The sequence below is a fragment of the Neovison vison genome, chromosome 4 (genome assembly GCF_020171115.1).
Source record: "Neovison vison isolate M4711 chromosome 4, ASM_NN_V1, whole genome shotgun sequence".
In the NCBI taxonomy this organism is placed as follows: domain Eukaryota; kingdom Metazoa; phylum Chordata; class Mammalia; order Carnivora; family Mustelidae; genus Neogale; species Neogale vison.
In genome coordinates this window covers 83,635,632-83,651,834 of record NC_058094.1, presented here as the reverse complement: position 1 = coordinate 83,651,834, position 16,203 = coordinate 83,635,632, and the positions used below count along the sequence as shown (strand labels likewise).

At 37.0% G+C, this 16,203-nt stretch overlaps 1 protein-coding gene across 2 annotated transcripts in view; it reads left to right on the top strand.

Annotated features, from left to right (window-relative positions):
- SNTG1 (syntrophin gamma 1) overlaps positions 1 to 16,203 on the top strand; it is a 939,244-nt gene that overhangs the window by 720,615 nt on the left and 202,426 nt on the right. For both annotated transcript variants that reach the window (XM_044245618.1, XM_044245617.1), the window contains one exon: positions 16,058 to 16,187. In XM_044245618.1, coding sequence (XP_044101553.1) covers positions 16,058 to 16,187 — 130 coding nt within the window. The remainder of the gene's footprint in view (positions 1 to 16,057; positions 16,188 to 16,203) is intronic.

The following is a 16,203-nucleotide window of genomic DNA, read 5'->3' as shown; positions in this document are numbered from 1 at the left end:
CACTTATCATGTGATCCAGTAACCACATTTTTTGGTATTTACCCAAAGGAGATAAAACTTACATCCATAAAAAACCTGTACACAGTTGTTTATAGAAGCTTTATTCATAAACACCAAAGCTATTTCAATAGTTGAATGGATAAGGACAGCAGGGTGTGTCAGTCAGTTAAGGGTCTGCCTTTGGTTCAGGTCATGATCCCAGGGTCCTGGGATGGAGTCCAGCATCGTGCTCTTGCTCTGCAGAGAGCCTGCTTCTCCTTTTGCCTGCTGTTCCTCCTGCCTGTGCACTCTCTATCTCTCACCAATAAATAAATAAAATCTTAAAAAAATAGCTGAATGGAGGAACAAGATGGCAGAGGAGTAGGAGATATGAATTTTGTCTGGTCGCAGGAATTCAGCTAGATAGTTTTCAAACAATTCTGAACACCTACAAACTCAACAGGAGATCAAAGAAAAGAATAGCAGCAATTCTGTGAACAGAAAAGTAACCACTTTCTGGAAGGTAGGACGTATGGAAAAGTGAATCTGAGGCAATATACAGGAAGATAGACAATGGCGGTGGGGGAGGTGAGGGAGGGAGCCTCTGTCAGCTAGCTACTGGCCAGTGATAGAATCACGAAGCAAAAAACCACAATTTTTAGAAGTCTGTTCCACAAAGGAAACTCATTCCAGTGGGTAAGTGGGTTGGGGGGAGGGATGGTGAAATCTTTGCTGGGACAATGTGGTCTCAGGACTCTCAGGGTCACAGAAAGACTGGGGGGCCTGAGTGTGACAAACCTCCCAGGTATTGGAGTTGGAGTGGGGAAGCCGGCTGCAAAAATGTACCCGAGGAATGGGCTCTAGGCTCAGGGTTGCCATAAATCATGATCCAAGGCACAATTGACCACTACTCTTCAAGCAGGGACCCCACAAGTGGCAGATCTGGGAGACCCCCCACCTTCCTCCACAGGAGGAGTGGTTCAGGAGCATGCTACAGGAATCTGCTGGGTTTGGAGACTTCAAGGAGGGCATGTGCTAGAGATAGATATGATCAGTCACAGGCTGGGTGAGCTCAGAGTGCAGCCAGAGACCAGGGAGATAGGAGTGATTATCGGCTTTTCTCTGAGGGCTCACTAAAGAGAGGGGCCCTGAGCTCTTGGCTCCTCTGGGGCTGGAGATTGAGAGTCCACCATTTTCATTCTCATCCCCCAAAGGTGTATGGGAAGCTTTCAGGGAACAAAAGTTACAGAGAACAAAGCCAAGCAGATTAATTAGTTTAGCCCCTGGCAAGGGTGGTGTAATTCCACCTTAGACAAAGACACTTGAGAATTATTGCAGCAGACCCCTCTCCCAGAGGATCAGCAAGAACATCCAGCCAAGACCATGTTTACTCATCATTGAGAACCACAAAACTCCAACACTAGGGGAATAGCATGTAGAATTCATGGCTTTTTTCCCCATGATTTTTAGTCTTTCAAAGTTAAATTTCTAAATTTATTTTTCTATTTCTACTTTTAAAAATTTTTTCCTCTTTTCTATTTTAACCAACATCTTATCAGTATCTTTAAATTTTTAAAAAAAGATTTTATTTATTTATTTAACAGAGAAATAGGGAACACAAGTAAGCAGAACAATAGGGAGAGGGAGAGAGAGAAGGCAGAGGGAAAGAGAGAAGCAGGCTCTTTGCTGAGCAGGGAGCCCAATGCAGGACTTGATCCCAGGACCCTGGAATCATGACCTGAGCCAAAGGCAGCCACTTAACCAACTGAGCCAACTAGGTGCCCCCCAAAATTCTTTAATTTTCATTTTTGTAGTCATATTCTATTCCTTCATTTTATTTAGCCCTATTTGTGTGTGTGTGTGTGTGTGTATATATATATATATATATATATATATATATGTTTTTATTTCTTTAAAATTTTGGGATACAGTTTCTTCTAACATCCCAAAATATACCCTAAATCTAGTGTATGGTTTTGTTCTAGTCTCCCCTTGATGACATTCTCTCCTCTTTTTTCTTACTTTTTTCAACCAACTTATCAATTCCTTTTTTAAAATCTTCTTTAATTTCCACTCTTACACTCATATTCCATCACTTCATAATATTTATCCCTATTTTTTGTATATATATCAGTTTTCCTTTCTTTAAAATTTTAGGAGGCTGTTTCTTCTTAGACCAAAATACACCGAAAATCACATGTGTGGCTCTGTTCTATTTACCAGCATGATCATTCTTTTTTTCCTTTCTTTTATTTTCTGATATCTTCTGATTTGTTTCGTGTATATTTTTCTGGGGTCATTGTTACCCTTTTAGAATTTTGTTCTCGCATTCATCTATTCTTCTTTGGACAAAATGATGAACCAGAAAACTCATCTCAAAAAAAAAAAAAAGTACAAGAGGCAGTACTTACTGCTAGGGACCTAATCAATATGGACTTTAGTAAGATATCAGAAATAGAGTTCAGAATCATGATCATAAAGATGATAGCTGGGCTTGAAAAAAGCATAGAAGCTACTATAGAATCCCTTTCTGGAGAAATAAAATCCCTTTCTGGAGAAATAAAAGAACTAAAATCTAACCAAGTCGAAGTTAGAATTAAAAAAAGCTATTAATGAGGTACAATAAAAAATGGAGACTCTTACTGCTAGGATAAAAGAAACAGAAGAGAAAAATTAGTGATATAGAAGACCAAATGATGGAGAATAAAACTCTGAGAAAAAGAGAGATGAACAACTACTGGGATCACAAGGAGAGAATTTGAGAGATAAGTGATACCATAAGATGAAACAATGTTAGAATAATTGGGGTCCCAGAAGAAGGAGAGAGAAGGGCAGAAGGTATATTGGAGCAAATTATAGCAAAGAGTTTCCCCAACTTGGGGAAGTAAATAAACATCAAAATCTAGGATGCACAGAGAACCCCCACCCCCAAAATCAATAAAAATAGGTCAACATCCCATCATCTAATAGCAAATCTTACAAGTCACAGAGACAAAGAGAAAATCTTGAAAGCATTTCAGGACAAGAGGTCTATAATCTACAATGGTAGAAATATTAGACTGGAAGCAGACCTATCCACAGAGATCTGGCAGGCCAGGAGGACAAGCATGATATACTCAGAGCACTAAATGAGAAAAATATACAGCCAAGAATACTATATCCAACTAGATTGTCCTTGAAAATAGGAGAAATAAAAAGCTTCCAGGACAACAAAAACTAAAAGAATTTGCAAACACCAAGCCAGCCCTACAAGAAATATTGAAAGGGGTCCTCTAAACAAAGAGAGAGGGGTGACTGGGTGGCTTAGTGGGTTAAGCCTCTGCCTTCAGCTCAGGTCATGATCTCAGGGTCCTGGGATCGAGCCCCACATTGAGCTCTCTGCTCAGCAGGGATCCTGCTTCCCCCTCTCTCTCTGCCTGCCTCTCTGCTTAGTTGTGATCCCTCTCTGTCAAATAAATTAAAAAACAAAACAAAACAAAACTAAAAAACAAAAACAAAAACGAAAAACAGAGAGCTTAAAAGTAACATAGACCAGAAAGGAATGGAGAAAATATACAGCAACAGTTAACTTACAGACAATACAATGGCACTAAGTTCATATCTTTCATTAGTTACCTTGAATGTAAATGGGCTAAATGCCCCAATTAAAAGATATAGGTATCAGAATGGATTAAAAAAAAAAAAAGACCCAATGATATGCTCTTTGCAAATGACTCATTTTAGACCCAATGACACCTCCAGATTTAAAGTGAGGGAGTGGAAAACATTTTACCATGCTAATGTACATCAAAAGAAAGCTGGGGTGGTAATCCTTATATCAGACAAATTAGATTTTAAGCCAAGGATTATAATAAGAGATGAGGAAGGACACTATGTCATACTTAAAGGCTCTGTCCAATAAGAAGATCTAACAATTTTAAATATCTATGCCCCTAACATGGGAACAGCCAACTTTATAAACCAGTTAATAAGGTCTATCTAGCTAAATGTGTCATTCAATGCTCTTGTTTCTTTATTATAATTTTCTGCTTGGATGATTTGTCTTTTACTGAGAGTGGTGTGTTAAGATCCCCTAATATTAATGTATTCATATCAATATGACTCTTTATCTTTATTAACAGTTGGCTTATGTAGTTGGCTGCTCCCATATTGGAGGCATAACTATTTACAATTATTAGATCTTCTTGATGGATAGACTCTTTAAGAATGATAAGTGTCCTTCTATATCTCTGACTACAGTCTTTAGTTTAAAATCTAATTTATCTGATATGAGAATCACTACCCCAGCTTTCTTTTGAGGCCCATTGGCATGAAAGATGCTTCTCCATCCCTTCATTTTCAGTATGGATGTATCCTTAGGTTCCAAATGGGTCTCTTGTAGACAAAGATGCTTCTCCATCCCTTCATTTTCAGTATGGATGTATCCTTAGGTTCCAAATGGATCTCTTGTAGACAACATATGGACAGGTCCTGTCATTTTATCCAATCTGCAACCCTGTGCTGTTTTATGGGAGCATAAAAATAAACATGTTGAGAGTGTTTATTGAAATATACATTTCTATTGACATCGTGTTTTCTGTGAAGTCCTTGTTTTTATAGATTTTCTCTGTAAATTTCTGTTCTATGTCACTTTTGGATTCTTTCTTCTTTTATAGACACCCCCACTCCCTTAATATTTCTTGTAGTGCCAGCTTAGTGGTCACATACTCTTTTATACCTTCTGGTATTGGAAGCTCTTTATCTCTCCATCCATTTTGAATGTCAGCCTTGCTGGATAACGTATTCTTGGCTTCATATTCTTCTCATTTAGTGCCCTGAATATGTCTTGCCAGCCCCTTCTGGCTTGCCAGGCTTCTGTGGACAGGTCTCAAGTTATTCTGATGGACCTTCCTCTGTACATAAGAAATCTCTTCCCCTAGCTGCTCTCAAGAACTCCTGTCTGAAATTATGACTTATGAGTTTCACAATCAGGTGTCTCGAGGTCTTTCTAGATTCTATGATCTTGGGGGGAAGCCTTTCTGCCTCTAGTACACAAACACTGCTTCCATTCCCCAGATTGGGAAATTTTTCATGGAGAATTTGTTCAACTAGTCTTCTATCTTCTAGTCTTCTTTCCTTCTCCTCTCCCTCAGGGATCCCAAGAATTCTGACATTGGAACATTTCATGGCATCATTTATTTCCCTAATTCTGTTTTTATGGCTTCTAAGCTATTTGTTCCAGGCCTCCTCCTGATCCTTTTTCTCTATCATTTTGTCCTGTAGATCACTATTCTATCTTCTGCCTTGGTTACCTTAGCTGTTAGAGAATTTAGATTAGATTGGATCTCATTGATAGCATTTTTAACTTCTTCCTGGGTGGCTTTCATTTCTGCCCTAATTGATTCCATGTTGTCATTAATGGTTTTCTCCAACCTAGCCATTGCCTGGATAATTGTTACCCTGAATTCCCTTTGCAACATGCTGTTCATGTCCATATACAATAGCTCTGATGGAGAGGGCACGATCTCTGAATTTTTTTGTCCGTGGAGCATTCCTCCTCCTAATAATTTTGGTGAGAGGTGGTTGAGGGGATGTATAACTGAATATATCAACTGTGATTCAGGCAATGTGCACCCTGGAACACTTCTGAGCAATTGGAAGACACCACCAAAAAGAAAGAAAAAAGGGAGAGAGAAAGAGAGAGACAGGAGAGAGAGAGAGAGAGAGAGAGAACCTAGCCAGAATGGGCCCCAAAAGTAAGATTTATAAGGCATACAAACAAAAACAGACAAACAAAAAGACCAACAAAAGTAAAAGACGAGAAAAAGAAAGAAACTAGACAAAATGAACCCCATGTATAAGATTTATATAATACTAGAATAAAAACAAACACACAGAGACACTGATAAGAAAAATGTGGGAGGGTGGTTATAAATCCTCAGTGTGGGGGAGGAAGGTTATTTTAATTCTTCCTGGTGCATCTTGATAACTTTGTTAAAGGTCTCAACTTTCCAGAGATAAAGAGAGATTAAAACTGTTTTATATACAGGGGTAGTCTTGACTAGGGGAAGAGGATTACCTTGAAGCTTTTATCTATATGTATACTAAAATAGAAAAGAAAAAGAAAAACAGATATCTGTATGAAAAAAAGTTCAAGTTAAAAGGTTATTATGGAATACGTTGTATTAAACTTCTAATTGCAATAGTAAATAGGTTAAAAAATTAAACAGAACAAGAATAGGGAGAATTACTTAAAAATAGAAGTTGCATCTATGAAATATACAGGTTTTAGGGCAATACCAGGAGGCGAATATCTTGTTTTCCCCTGATATTGGGGTTTCACAGTATGGAGACCCTGTGGTGGTTGTCCTCTCGTTCTTTTGGCTGGCTTTCTGGGGAAGGCCCTGCCATGTTGTTCTTTTTTTTCAAGCAGTCTTGCTTGGGTTGAGCCCTCCTGCCCCATCAAGGGGCTGGGCTCTGTGGAAACCAGATTTTCAGGCTTTTGTTCTCTGGAGGTTTTTGTTTGTTTGTTTCTTTGGCAGCTTTTTGTGGCTTTTCAAGGTTTAGCAGAAAGCAAAATGCATCCAGACTTCTCTCTCAGAGGGAAGCCTCAGTCCACTCCCTGCTGTGTGGTCCAGAACACACAGACGCCCCCTCTGCAAACTCTGCACCCTCCCACAGGCAGAGCACATCCCCAGCCACTGCCTTAGGGGTTGCTTGAAGCGTCTACTTGTCTCTGCGGCCCTGTGACAAAACCAACTAATAACAAAATCAAAGACAAATACCAACAATAATACCATAATAATAATTGTAGGGGACATTAATACCCCACCTCACTGAAATGGACAGATCATCTAAGCAAAAGATCAACAAGGAAATAAAGGCTTTAAGTGACACACTGGACCAGATGGACATCACGGATATATTTAGAACATTCTATCTCAGAGCAACAGAATACACATTCCTCTCTTGTGCACATGGAACATTCACCAGAATAGATCACCTCCTAGGGCACAAATCAGGTCTCAACTGGTACCAAAAGATTGGGTTCATTCCCTGCATATTTTCAGAGCAAAATGCTTTGAAACTAGAACTCAGCCGCAAGAGGAAAGTTGGAAAGAACTCAAATACATGGAGGCTTAACAGCATCCTCCTAAAGAATGAATGGGTCAGCCAGGAATTAAGGAGAGTATAAAAAAATCATGAAAAGGGGCGCCTGGGTGGCTCAGTGGGTTGAAGCCTCTGCCTTCAGCTCAGGTCATGATCCCAGGGTCCTGGGATCGAGCCCCGAGTTGGGCTCTCTGCTCAGCAGGGAGCCTGCTTCCCTTCCTCTCTCTCTGCCTCTCTGCCTACTTGTGATCTCTGTTTGTTAAATAAATAAATTTTTAAAAAATCATTAAAACTAGTGAAAATGAGAACACAACTGTTCAAAATCTTTGAGATGCAGCAAAGGCGGTCCTAGAAGGAAAGTATATCGCAATACAAACCTTTCTCAAGAAACAAGAAAGGTTTTAAATACACATTCTAACCTTATACCTAAAGCAACTTGAGAAAGAACAGCAAATAAAGCCTAAACCCAGCAGGAGAAGAAAAATAATAAAAACCAGAGCAGAAATTAATGAAATAGAAACCAAAAGAACAGTACAACAGAACAATGAAACGAGGAGCTTGTTCTTTGAAGGAATTAATTAGATTTATAAACCCCAGTCAGACTTATAGAAAAGGAGAAAGACCCAAGTAATAAAATCATGAATGAAAGAGAAGACACCAAAGAAATACAAACAATTATAAGAACATATTATGAATGGCAACTATATGCCAGCAAATTAGACAATCTGGAAGAAATGGATGTATTCCTAGAGATGTATTAACTACCAAAACCGAACCAAGAAGAAAGAGAAAACCTGAACAGACCTATAACCAGTAAGGAAACTGAAACAGTCATCAAAAATCTCCCAACAAACATGAGTCCAGGGTCAGATGTCTTTCCAGGGGAATTCTACCAAACATTTAAAGAAGAATTAATACCAATTCTCCTGAAACTGTTCCAAAAAATAGAAACAGAAGAAAAACTTCTAAACTCATTCTATGAGGCCAGCATTACCTTGATCCCAAAATCAGCAAAGACCTCATCAAAAAGGAGAATTACAAACCAATACCCCTGATAAACATGGATGCAAAAATTTTCACCAAAATACTATCCAGTAGGATTCAACAGTACATTAAAGGGATTATTCACCACAACCAAGAGGGTTATATTCCTGCACTGCAAGTTTCGTTCAGCATCCACAAATCAATCAGTGTGATACAATACATTAATAAAATAAAGTTCAAGGACCATAAAATACTCTCAATATACAGAGAAAAAACATTTGATAAAGTAAAACATCCTTTCTTGATCAAAACTCTTCGCAGTATAGAGATAGAAGGTATATACTTCAATATCATAAAAGCCATCTATGAGTATCCCACAGTAAATATCATCCTTAATGAGGAAATACAGAGCTTTTCCCCTAAGGTAAGGAACATGGCAGCGATGTCCACTATCACCACTGCTATTCAACACAATGCTATAAGTCCTAGCCTCAGCAATAAGACAACCAAAAGAAATAAAAGGCATCTAAGTAGACAAAGAAGGAGTCAAATTGTCAATGTTTGCAGATGAGATGATACTTTATGTGGGAAATCCAAAAGATTCCACTCCAAAACTGCTAGAACTCATACAGGAATTCAGTAAAGTGTCAGGATACAAAATCAATACACAGAAATCAGTTACATTTCTATACACCAACATGACAGAAGAAAAAGAAATTAGGGAGTCAATCCTATTTATAACTGTACACAAAACCATAAGATACCTAGGAATAAATCCAACTAAAGAGAAAATGAACCTGTACCCAGAAAACTCTGGAATAGTCATCAAAGAAATTGAGGAAGACATAAAGAAATGGAAATCCATGCTTATGGGTTGGAAGAACAAATATTGAGAAAATGTCTGTGTTATCTAGAGCAATCTAAACATTTAATGTGATCCCTATCAAAATACCATCAACTGTTTTTCAAAGAAATGGAACAAATAATTCTAAAATTTGTGTGCAACCAGAAAAGACCCCAAATAGCCAGAGGAATGTTGAAAAAAGAAAACCAAATCTGGTGACATCACAGTTCTAGACTTCAAGCTCCATTACAAATCTGTGATCATTAAGACAGTATGGTACTGGCACAAAAACAGACACATAGATCAATGGAACAGAAAAGAAAGCCCAGAAATAGACCCTCAACTCTATGGTCAACTAATCTTCAACAGAGCAGGAAAGAATGTCCAATGGAAAAAATACAGTCTCTTCAACAAGTGGTGTTGGGAAAATTGGACAGCCACATGCTGAAGAATTAAAGTGGACCATTTCCTTACAACCCACACAAAAATGGACTCGGCATGGATGAATAACCTCGATGCAAGACACGACTCCATCAAAATCCTTGAGCAGAACACAGGTAGCAATCTCTGTGACTCTGGCTATAGCAACTTCTTTTTAGACACATCACTAATGGCAAGGGAAGCAAGCATGAAAATGAACTATTTGGACTTTATTAAGATTAGAACCACAACAACAACAAAAAACAAAAAACAAAACACTTTTACATAGCAAAGGAAACAGTTAACAAAACCAAAAGACAACTGATAGAATGAGAGAAGATATTTGCAAATGACGTATCAGATAAAGTCTAATATCCAAAATCGATAATGCACTTATCAAACACAACACCCTAAGAAGAAAGAATCCAATTAAGAAATGGGCAGAAGACATGAACAGATATTTCTGCAAAGAAGACATCCAAATGGCCAACAGACACATGAAAAAGTGCTCCACATCACTCAGCATCAGGGAAATGCAAATTGAAACCACAGTGAGATACCACCTCACACTAGTCAGAATGGCTAAAATTAACAAATCAGGAAAGGACAGGTGTTGGGGAGGATGCGGAGAAAAGGGAACCTTCCTACACTGTTGGTGGGAATGCAAGTTGTTGCATCCACTCTGGAAAACAGTATGCAGGTTCCTCAAAAAGTTGAAAATAGAGCTACCCTAAAACCCAGCAGTTGCACTACTGGATTTTTACCCAAAGATACAAATATAGTGATCTGAAGGGCCATGCACACCCCAATGTTTATAGCAGCAATGTCCACAATAGCCAAACCATGAAAAGAACCAGGATGTCCATCAACAGATGAATGGGTAAAGAAGATGTGGTATATATATACAATGGAATATTATGCAGCCATCAAAACCCCCAAATCTTGTCATTTGGAATGACGTGGATGGATCTAAGTGAAATAAGTCAATCAGAGAAATATAATTATCATATGATCTCACTGATATGGGGAATTTGAGAAGTAAGACAAGATCATGGGGGAAGGGAGGGGAAAATGGAACAAGATAAAACCAGAGAGGGAGACAAACCATGAGACTTTTAATCCCAGGAAACAAAATGAGGGTTGCTGGAGGAGACAGGAGTGGGAAAGATATGGTGATTGGATGATGGACATTGGGGAGGGTATTTGCTATGGTGAGTGCTGTGAATTATGTAAGATTGATGAATCACAGACCTGTACCCCTGAAACAATAATACATTATATGTTAATAAAAATAATAAAATAAAATAAAGTAGTTGAATGGATAAATAAACTGTATATTCCAGATAATGGAATATTATCCAGAACTAAACAGAAATGAGCTATCAAGTCATAAATAGACATGGGAGAACTGTAAATGCATATTACCAAATGAAAAGAAGTCAATCTTGGGGCGCCTGGGTGGCTCAGTGGGTTAAGCCGCTGCCTTCGGCTCAGGTCATGATCTCAGGGTCCTGGGATCGAGTCCCGCATCAGGCTCTCTGCTCAGCAGGGAGCCTGCTTCCTCCTCTCTCTCTCTGCCTGCCTCTCTGCCTACTTGTGATCTCTCTCTGTCAAAAAAATAAATAAAATCTTAAAAAAAAAAAAAAGAAAAAAAAAAAGAAAAGAAGTCAATCTGAAATAGCTACATGTTGCATGATTCCAACTATCTGACATTCTAGAAAAGACAAAACAATAGAGGCAATAAAAAGATCAGTGGCTACAGGTGTAGGAATATACAAGGGGAAGTAGGGGAAGAAATTAAGAAGTTGGGCAGAGAGGATATTTAGGGCAATGAAAATACTCTGTATGATATAACGATGGATATATGATATCCTACATTTGTCAAAACCCACAGAATACAGAACACTAAGAGTGAATCCTAATGTAAACTGTGGACTTTAGGGGCTAATGATGTGTCGATGTAGATTCATCAATTGTAACACATGTACCACTCTAGTTAGGGAATGTTCATAATGGGGAAGCTCTACATGTGTGGAGGCAAGGAGTATATTGTAAATCTCTTTACTTCCCCCTCAATTTTGCTGTGACCCTAAAACTGCTCTTTTAAAAAGTCTTAAAAATGCAAGGTGTGAGGGGGCAAATGTTGCTTTTTTTATTTTACACACAAAAAAATTCAGAGTTAGAAAGTTACATAAAATTATTTGCAATAATTTTGCAGATAATAAATGAAGTGGGATAGAAGAGCTTTTCAGACAAAAGGAATACTAGGGAGGGGCAGAAATAACTGCATAAAATTACAGGACTTATTTAGAGAATGATGAGTTACTGTGTTTCAAATCACAAAACAAACTGGCAATTTAAACCTTGGAAAATAGGTAACAAAATAGTTCAGAAGAGCTCCCCATGTACCTCACCAAATTTTAGGTTTTGAGCCTGACTAATAAAAGCTATAATGAAGCATTCAACCAAGATAGGATGCCCAGTGCAGAAAAGATTCTGAACTTGGTGAATGTGATTTGAACTCAACAAGAAATAGAGTAAACTTCTGAAATCACTAAGTGCCTTTTACTTTTTTTTTTCCTTTCATTTATCACTTTCCCAAATAACTAACAACCAAATCAAGGAAATGGCTTGTTTTCAATACCACTTGAATCAATGTTCTCTACTAGTACACAAAAATCCACTCTCTCTAAACAAACTCTGATTTTGTCGGTCTTGACTATTGCAATACCCTCCTATATCCTTCTTCATTTTATTATCATTTTTTCCCATTTTCTTCACCACCACAGAGAACCTCTCTAAAATACAAATATGAGCCTTTCATTCCAATTCTTGAATGTTTCCATTGGCTCCCCCTGACTTTAAGGATTGGGTAGAAGTGTTCTAACATGCTTTCATGCTTTGCAAAACTCTTAATGATTAGGCTTTACTTTATCACCAACTTCATGACTTGCCACCTCCCTACATGCACATTGTCCAATTCCAAAAGCCCCCATTTCTCCCAACATGCTCATGATAATTTGGTTTTGGATTAACTATCTCCTGTGCAAATGCTTTTCCTTATCATCATCTAAGCTCTTAGCCAGTAAGAACCCAAACTTTGAAGTAATTTGACACTATTCTCTTCCTCAAATTCCATTTAAAAGATGCTGTTATTAAATCACACCCTTTCTAATGACTTTATAAAGCCCTTGAGCTAATTGGTTCATTTTCACTCTGACTAACATGTATTTATTTCAGTTCCATATCATCTCATAGTTTACCAGTTACATTGGTAGTTTTTTATATAAAGGCCCATGGTTTCTCTCTGTGGACTTTGAGCCCCTCTAGTGACATACAAAGCCCTTCTGCTCCAAGCCTGCCTGCTTTTCCATGCTGATATTCCACCCTCTTCCTCATGGATGTGGCAATCCAGCCCCTCCAAATTGGTATATTTTAGTGTCTGCTCTTCTTTTTCCTCATATTTGAAGTGCTGTCTCTCTCTGCTTTCTCCTGTTCACTCCTCACAAATTTAATGTCTTCCTACATATGCCTTCATGAGGTATAGAATCAGCAATGAATCAAAATATGAATTATAAATGGTGTTAATAAGACATATATATATATAAATTTATATATATGCATAAATTATATTGGAAATCATGTAAGAACTTTTATAGTTAGCAGAACATTTCTCACACAAAGAAAGATTAAATTTTTATTTAAAAAATTAAAAAAATTAAAAAAATTATTTAAAAAATAAACCTGCATTAAAATTCAGCAACTTTTGAGAATATTTTTCATTGCCAGATCAATGACCAAGAATCCTCAGGAAAATATAAAAATATTAAGCAGATATAACTTCAGGTTATTTGATTCTAATATTGTAACTGTTTTTTCAGTGTGTGTGTGTGTGCACACATGTGTGTATATTAAAAATCATAATTCTGTCTGGGTATCCTCTAGACTACTAAAATACTGTTAAAGTTTAATGTCTCTCAATACCAAATAAATAGTTAATATAGTCTATTGATTTCAAAATGTGTACCATCAAATAAGATGAAATGAAAAAGTTTTTTTTTCCTGATTATCTCTAGTCAGAGAAATACATTTTCTAAAAGCTAAAAGTAAAAGCAAAAGCACTATAGTTCTTCCTAAGTACCTGATGAAGCAATAAGTCCACTAAACATTCCCAAATATTGCAGTTAAGACTACATATTAATAGATTATCCACAGGAAAATTATTCATGGAGCTTCAGTGATATGTGAAAGTTATCTGGATCTCACAAATTACTCCATAAATACTTGTTAAATCTGTAAAGTAGATTATTCTCGTTTGCCTATATAGGAAATTCCTGTCACAACTAAGTAGACTAATTTGCCAATACTCTCATTTATTCAAGACTATAATCTTTATGATCAGATGTTATATGTAAGCAAAGGAACTGTTCAAGTATTTCACTTATATTCATGAAAGAGTTTCTATTAAATCTACCTAAAAAGTTGAAAGGAATGTAAAAAGTGATATATGTTAACATGTAAGCCTGGATTTATAAAAGATTAGTCCCACAGAATTATTCTTTCTAGAGACCATGTAACATACATGATTACATAGGGAGCAGATTTGATCTTAGTATATTAACTTTAATCAGCTAAAAATATCAGAAGGTGCCATGATTTATTTAAAACAGAGAGGACAAATACGTTCAGCACATGCCTTAATTTATGGGGCATGAAGAAACAGTTATGATCATCAGAGAGCAGAAAGAAATGTGTATTACTAAACTCAAATTAGTTCTCATTTTCCATGGATGGTTGAGTTCTCTGGATGTTTTAAATGTCTTCCTCACTGCTGAATATCAAAATTAAAGCTAAGAAAGGCATGTGAAGTTATAATATTCTTTTCATGCTATGCATATTTTTTTCTTGTCACAAATTCAAAAGAACGCTACTTCAAAGAGACAGACAATAGTTGAACTTTCTAAAGTCTTTTCATGTATTTTTAAGAGAAAACAAAAAAGTATATTTGAACACTTCCCAGTTATCTGTTGAAAGGGGTTAGTGAAGGGTGTAAGAGCAGAGTTCTCTAAAAATATCAATAACTTAGAAGCAGAGTGCCTTTGAAGTGAGAGCTTTAGCATGTGTCCACTTATAAGACATGGATTTATGTCATGGGAAGGCAAGGTGACACAGGTGCTGGAGGTGAGCGAGGCCTATTCTCTGTGGGGTGTCCTTTCTTTGTTTGAGGAAGTGAAATCATGCCTACTACCCACATATACCTAGTTACAAAATACAGAAGACAGCAAAAGTATTAAAGAAAAATATATAAGTTTATATAATTTACAAAGCCTTTGAATGCTGAACTTCAGAAGTTTCAGTTTCTTCATAAATGGCTGAGATTTAAATACAGTTTGTGCATTTCCAAAGTGTGTCATGTTATATACAACAGAGTAAGTCTCAAGCTCAAACCATTTGGCTAGCTTCCTTTCATTTTGAAAATTTTATCAATGCTGTCCATTAAGCTCACATCTAAATATGCAAGAACTTTATACAAAAAAAAAAAAGTTGTTAAAGCTGTAGGGAGCCAGTTTGAATTCTATAACACTTGGTAAGCAACTTAGGATGACATCATTTAATTTTCTCTACAACAATGACAAAAAATCAACAGAAGACCATAAGGATATTTATACTGGCCATGGATTTTATTTTATTTTATTTTATTTTTTTTAACATTTTATTTATTTATTTGACAGACAGAGATCACAAGTAGGCAGAGAGACAGGCAGAGAGAGAAGAAGGGAAGCAGGCTCCCTGATGAGCAGAGAGCTTGTTGTGGGCTCAATCCCAGGACCCTGGGATCATGACCTGAGCCAAAGGCAGAGGTTTTAACCCACTGAGACATCCAGGCGCCCCTGGCCGTCGTCGATTTTAAAGAAAAGTTTGGTTATTGAAACACAATATTCACATAAATTCAGAGAAAATTTAAAGCTGAGGAGGAACTATGAAACTCTTGTTCAAACCATCTTTGAGAAAAGGGATAAACTGAGGTTGAAGAGTTTACAATTAACAAAATGCTCTAGCGTATGACATCAGGTAATTTTGTATGTGATATTTAATGTTTGTGTGTCTTTTTTGTGGTCTTTCCATTGTAAATAAAAAAAATGCTTTGAAAAATGTAAAGGGGCCCTTGGGAGGCTCAGTTGGTTAAGCAGATGCCTTTGGTTCAGGTCATGATCTCAATGTTTTCAGATTGAGTCCCCCATAGGGTTCCCTTCTCCGCCGTCTCCTCCCCACTCATGCGCTCTCTCTCTCTCTCTCTCTCTCCCCCTATCTCTGTTGCTCTCTGTCTCTCTCAGATAAATAAATAAAATCTTTAAAAAAAAAGAAAAGAGAAATGTAAAGAAGAAATGTGTCAATGAAAGTAATAAATACACTTTTATGTATATTTTTATGGTAAACGGGGAAAATAAGCCTTCTAACATGTCTTAGATATACTTCCATATATGTAACATAAATTTTACAACTCAAATCTTCAAATTTATCTGAATCTCAAGATATTTTCTAGGAATTCAAAATTATATGTTTTCTGGGTTCATCCTTGGTATTCCATTTAAAAACAGAAATATCTATAAAAATAAATAAGAAAATGTGAAATTGAAGCTGTATTTGTATTGTGTAAAAGCTTTCAACAGATAACTATTTCAACGTGCAAATAGATAAATGAGGTGATGTTTAATTTGATTTGTTCTGACATGTCTGCAGGCAGAATGCTTTTCAAGTCATTGCTGTGGATGGGGTCTGCAGTGGGATTATTCAGTGCCTCTCTGCTGAAGACTGTGTTGACTGGCTACAAGCAATAGCAACTAATATTTCAAACCTCACAAAGCACAATGTAAGTACTGACTCAA